The 6,000-nt window shown below is 40.8% G+C and overlaps 1 protein-coding gene across 1 annotated transcript; it reads right to left on the bottom strand.

Annotated features, from left to right (window-relative positions):
- Positions 1-12: 12 nt before the first annotated feature.
- GPR25 (G protein-coupled receptor 25) lies at positions 13-1,031 on the bottom strand (the record flags this gene model as incomplete). Its single annotated transcript, XM_006038971.1, has 1 exon — positions 13-1,031. A coding segment is annotated over exon 1 (1,019 nt), but the record flags the coding sequence as incomplete, so codon positions are not given.
- Positions 1,032-6,000: the final 4,969 nt, after the last annotated feature.

Genomic DNA, 6,000 nt, shown 5'->3' with positions numbered 1-6,000 from the left:
CTGCTGGCAAACATGAGGCTGGACTCAGCAGCAGATGAAGAGAAGACCCAGTTCTGGGTTGTCTTCTGGGACACGCCCAAGAAGCGGAAACAGTGTAGCTGCACCCGGCGACGGAAGTGGTGATCCATAAAGGCATAGATGATGGGATTGATGCAACTGTTCATGAAAGCCAAGTAAGTACTAAGGCTCAGACCCCATTTGACAGCAATCTGTGCTGAGCAAGAGAGTGATGCTTCTTGGTCGAGCTCTGAAGGACTAGAGAGAATGAGGAATGCTTTAAAGGCATTGAAGGGCAGCCAGAAGCAGATGAAGGTGCTGATGATGGTGAAGATGATCTTGAGGGAGTTCTTTGTCCCCTTTCCCACACTGATGTGGCTCAGCAGCTTGTTGCAGATGGAACAATAGCAGAACAAGATGACCCCTAAGGGTAGGAGAAAGGTCAAGATGAGCAAAGCCAGGCTATACTTCTGGTAAGCGGAAGAGTCCTCATCCTGACAAAATTTATCAGAGGCGTTGAGCTTCCTGTACAGCAGAGATGGGATGCCCAGAAGGAGAGAGACAGCCCAAATGCAGCCACAGGTGGTGAAGATACATTTCTTAGTCACGGAGGACTTGGAGCGCACACGTTTCGTGACCACCAGGTAACGTTCCACGCCCATGCCCGTTAAGAATAGGATGCTGGAACAGCGGTTCACAGAGATGATGTAGCTGCTGACCTTGCATAGACTTTCTCCGAAGTACCAGTGATTATTATGAGCTGCTGACAGTGCCCAGAAAGGCAGGGTGCAGACGAAGACCAGGTCAGCTACAGCCAGATTCAGGACAAAGTTATCCACCATCCTCTTGTTGCCCTTCTTCATGGCCATCAGCACAATCACAAAGAGGTTGCCAATGAAGCCGATGAAAAAAACAAAGAAGTAGAGGATGGGAATGTAGACATGAGCGTAGGGCAGCTTCAGATGTTGGCATAAATCTCCCAGCTCATAATCTCCAGACATTTCAAAACCAGTTGTCCAGGCTTCAGTTGTCATTTTAGCAGCTGTCTCCTGCACTGAGCAGATCCTGTTCAATGAGAGGTCCGCTGAGAGCTTTTGTAGAAATCGATGCAGGGGCTGAAGGAAGTACGCTAACTCTGTAGCTACCTGGTTGTTATTAAAAAAAAAAAAATCAAGTGGTTTTCTGGTTTTATGAACTTGTGAAACAATATTTTGCATTTGCTTTCATCCCAGTGGTAAGGGTTGTGGGGCGGAGGACAGCACCGATGGGTGTGAGCAATTTGGGCTGAGATGAGTTTTTGGAAACCAGAAAAAAAATAGTGAAAAAAAAATACAAACAAAACAAAGCATAGAGTGCAATTTGTAGGCAAATACAAAGTAACTGCAAAATGCCCTCCAACCTCCCTGCTAACTCAGGATCTTCAAACCCTAGTTTTCTCTTCTAGTACTTTTTAAACAACAAACTGAAAATATTACAAAAAGGGCATGATCAAAGCCAGTGTGTGTCGGGTGGGGGAGTGGGGATGAGGCTGGGGGAGGTTTTAAATCATTATGATGTTACACCGAAAGGCTGAAAGCTGATTTTTCTCTGATTTGTACTTTGAAGAATTCAGGTTTTTTGTTTTGTACTTCACTGGTGGATTTCTTAGACCTTGCTTGGCTTAATTATAAGAGTGGAAAGATGGCACTTGAATAAAAGCTGTTCTCTAAAATATTTCTTAGGCATTTGTACTAATTCACCAAATAAAAATATTAAAAGTCTCTGTGTAAAACTCTTGCAACTGGCATTTGATTCAAAGCCCATTCGAGTCAATGGAAAAGTTATTAACTTCAGGGGGTTTTTGATCAGATCTTTAAATCAGTTTAATTTGTATGGCTTTTCCTATGTCAGACTCATAATTCAGCCATCCACAGAGTCTTCCGCAGCAGACAAATCTACATTTCTTCCCCCTCACTACGTAGAGTGATTTAAAAAACACAGGAAGGAAAGAAGATGCAAGCTTGGTTATTTGCAGGTCCCTTCAAAGCAGTAGTACAAACACAGCCATCTTTGGTTACCCTTTGGTTTGTAGTATCTGTTGTCTTTGATTCATTTCTGGCACATCAATAATTGTTTGGAGTCATTGGCTCCCCAGTTGAGGTAGAAAAGTGTGGAAGGGTGTAGGTTGTAGCCGTGTCGGTCTAAGGACACAGGCAGACAAAGTTCTTTGGGTGAACCTGATATCTTTTATTAGACCAACTTAAATAGTTGGACATTTTTTTTCCAACTATTTAAGTTGGTCTAATAAAAGATATCAGATTCGCCCAAAGAACCTTGTCTGAAAAGTGTGGAAGGCATTTGCTAATCCCATATCTCTGTGTTTTTGCTGGTTGCCAATTGATTCCAGGAAAAAAAATTCTTTCCTTTCAAGAATGCGACTGATTTCTAGGGTGGATTTTTTGTTTCCTTGTGCCCCTCTCCGAGGTACTATGCTGATACTTCTGATAATAGTTAGAAAACCTGGCATTGGAATTTGGTCTTCTGCTTAGGGTCAGAGTAGTCACAGAATCTGGGGATATTTTTCCCTTAGATCAGACTGGAACCAACTTTTTTATTATTATTACTTCTATCTTCTTCTGTAGTGCGGGACATCTTAGGATCTTCTGAGCATACATTAACCAATTTCCTGTTGCTATATTGCAGGGCATTGCCCATGCCTTCATCCGCCCTGCTTTTGCCTGCAGCCTGCTTTAAGATGTTCTTGGTGTTTTCGGGGATGTTTGCTGCATCAGTTGGCAAGGGTTTGAAACAGCAATTCCTGTGCTACCTTTGTTCCTATGTTTCTATTTAGGCTGTAAGCAGGTATGATACCCTGATAGGTGTGTGTGTGAATACTCTTTTGACTAAGAACATCTTGTGATTGGGACTTCATAGCAACTGTCAGTCACTACTCTCTACTAAAAGCAATGATTGAGATAATGATGATGATTTTCAAGAACCAAAAGCGATTTATCCAAAGCAGCAGCTTGGCTATTACTATTTTCCCAGTTCATTTAAATAGGCTACAGTGTTAGCAGGGGTGGACATCAAACCTTATTGATGGTAGAGTAGCTTCATTGTTCGTATGCTGCTAGAATCAGTTTCAGACAAAAAGTTAATCAGGAGCATGTTTAACTGGGAATCAACCAAGAAAGAAGTCAACATTGTCCTAGCCAGTGGGATGTGAGCCTTGCCTTTGTATAAAGTGTTTAATGATAGACAACTAAACCATTCTAGACAACTCAAATGGCAGAAATGTTCCACCATAGGTAACAATAATCATATTATTATACCCCCGATTGTTCCTTCACTTAAAACAGGATCAAATGTCAGCAGAGATACACCAGTTTACAACCAATATTGGAGGAAGAATCAGGCTTATTTATTACAGTAGTGCCCATAAGCTCAAATCAGAATCAGCCCCCGAGTGCTCTCTGGTGTACAAATGGACACAGATGGCACAGTTTCTACTCTGAAGATATTGCCATGTACCTGCCACCATTTGAAAGGCAAAAATACCAACCCCTGGAAAGAAAGTTGCGGTCACTGAAGTGTATTAAATATTTTTAGAATGGAAGCATATGCAAAAAGATGCTTATAAACAGAGTAACGGAAGTATACTCTGCTACACCCAGTGCCCCTCTTAACAATGTGGCATGTGCCACAAGACTTAACAAAATGAAAACCTAACAGAATAAATAACCTGGTTTGCAAGACATTTTTGCATGGATGCATATCTAGCTGGGGTTGGGAATTTGGTTTCTTTTGGATCTGCTTATTCATGATGTGCCAGCAGGGCAAGAACTGAACAATCCCTTCAGTTTAATTGTTATTTTACCAACTACTGATTTCTCAGCCCATGGGAAACTGGCTTTCTTCTTTGTGTGGGCTCACTGGATGAGGTGCTCCAAAATTTAGCGATGCAGCCAAGCAGAACAGCCTGACAAAGAAACATTATGACAGAACTCGACAAATGAGCAAATCTGAAATTCAGAGATGAATAGAGGGGACTGTGGTGCATTCCCGGTGATTAGATTAAATGTGCAAAAGCATTAGTATAGATGAAATTACTAGGGTTGGCAAGCTGATCAATTGACTGCATATTTTTGACTGGTCAAAGATTATAGCAATTTAACGAAAAAAACCCAACCCTACTTTTTTTGTGGTTTTCTTGACAGAAATATGAGTTTTTATTGTTTTGACACATTTCTTAATGGAAAACGTGTGCTTTTCTGTATAGTATTTGGATCTACTGGCAATTTTTTACAATTTTTGACCAATATTTGACTGGTCAATTGACTGAACTTTATTTGACCAGTCAAATTCCCAACTCTAGAAAATACTCCAGACTCTCTAATCCCAACTAGATCCTAACACTAGGGTTATCGCTTTTAACCAGACTCCATTCATTCCCTGGTCTCTTGGTCCAAATAAGTGGTTCTCAACATTTTTAGATTCCTAACCAAGGTAGGAGGTCTTGCCAAATGTATAACCGTTATACGGATACAACTTTCAAATGCAGTAAAGTCCTGACTACTCTTACCATTAGAAGTTGGAAAGTATTGTTGACTGCAATGGGAGAATAGATAGGTTTCTACTGAGAATATGGTCACACAGATGCAACTAATTTTTTCCCCTATGAGTTTCAAGGGCTTAGTCTTGCAGATATGAATATCCCAATGGCTAGGCAAAAGGATTGCATTTGCAAGAATGCTTTTGCAGGGCCAGATATGAATTACATGACTCTTTTTCAGGGATGTAGTTTCCCATTGTCCAGTTTTGCAGTGCACTATTTCTATTTGAAATCTCTGGGTTTAACTTGTAAATCATGTTTGTGCACCTAGCAGGGCTAACATATGGTGGCATCCTTGAATGTATCTCTTGTCAATTGGGAGTCACTGCCCTAGGCTTTGAAGTGATCCCCTGCATATCCGCAATGGAGAGACATATCTCCCTAAGCATTGCTTTGGTTGGCAGTCTGAGCTATGAGTGTCCAAGGGCTTTGACAAAGCAGCATTATCATAAAAATGTGTTGCAAGGGTCAGCACAGCCAAATAACTCCAGTTCATTCCTTTGATACATCAGAAATGCCCTGAAGGTGAAATACTGGGGCCTCATGACAGAGGGACCTAATATTAGAGAAATGGTTATACGTTACTGAAATCTGTTTGTGGGCATAAGTCATGTGCTATCAGAAAACGGATGACTTGGTTGCCTTTGTAGCTCTAACCACATATGTCTAATTTCAGGTGGCACCCTCCCTACTTTTTCAGAGCCAACAGTTCCAAATAAGGTAAAAAATATATCAGTTGGTTTTGGCTTGACATGGGTATGTTGGCCTTTCTGCAAAGCCACTGTCCCCCTGTTTTTTCACTTTCCTCTTGCACAGCCCCACCTCATCCCTCCACAAAAGCCTTTTGTTGCTGATGGATTTTACAACATTATCTTTAAATGCTTTCTTTTAAGGAAGTTGTCATCAAAATTGATCAGAGAACAAGGGCAAAACTAAATACTATAATCACAAGCAAAACAAAATGTAGATCAACTGCTAAGGCAGGGACACAGATCCCTAAAAGCTCTTGCTTATGGTCCCAATTCAGGAAGGCACAAAATCACACACATTAAAGGCAGCGCAACTTTGATACTCGCTTATTTAAAATTAGGAACTACCCAAAGCTGCAAAAATTCATATAAGATTCAGATCCAGCATCTGAGTTCTGGTTTGAACTATAACATACTTTATTTACAATTACAAACAAAAACTATATTAAAAGAACTTTATTTATGTTACAAAGTCAAGCAAAGTTAGCAAATGCCAACATTAAGGTTGCCTGTGTGAACAGTATAGAAGTCTTTAATTATTACATGCCCACATACTATTTTTCCACAAGATGTGTCTCATTTAGTCTATATGATGGGTGGTGCTCACTTTTTGAGCAGGTATTCTGTATTTTGGCTCAGCATCAATATTCAATGTGACCCCAG

The sequence above is a fragment of the Alligator sinensis genome, unplaced genomic scaffold (genome assembly GCF_000455745.1).
Source record: "Alligator sinensis unplaced genomic scaffold, ASM45574v1 scaffold1873_1, whole genome shotgun sequence".
Classification (NCBI taxonomy): Eukaryota; Metazoa; Chordata; order Crocodylia; family Alligatoridae; genus Alligator; species Alligator sinensis.
The sequence above is the reverse complement of the archived record's forward strand: the minus strand, read 5'-3'. Positions and strand labels throughout refer to the sequence as shown.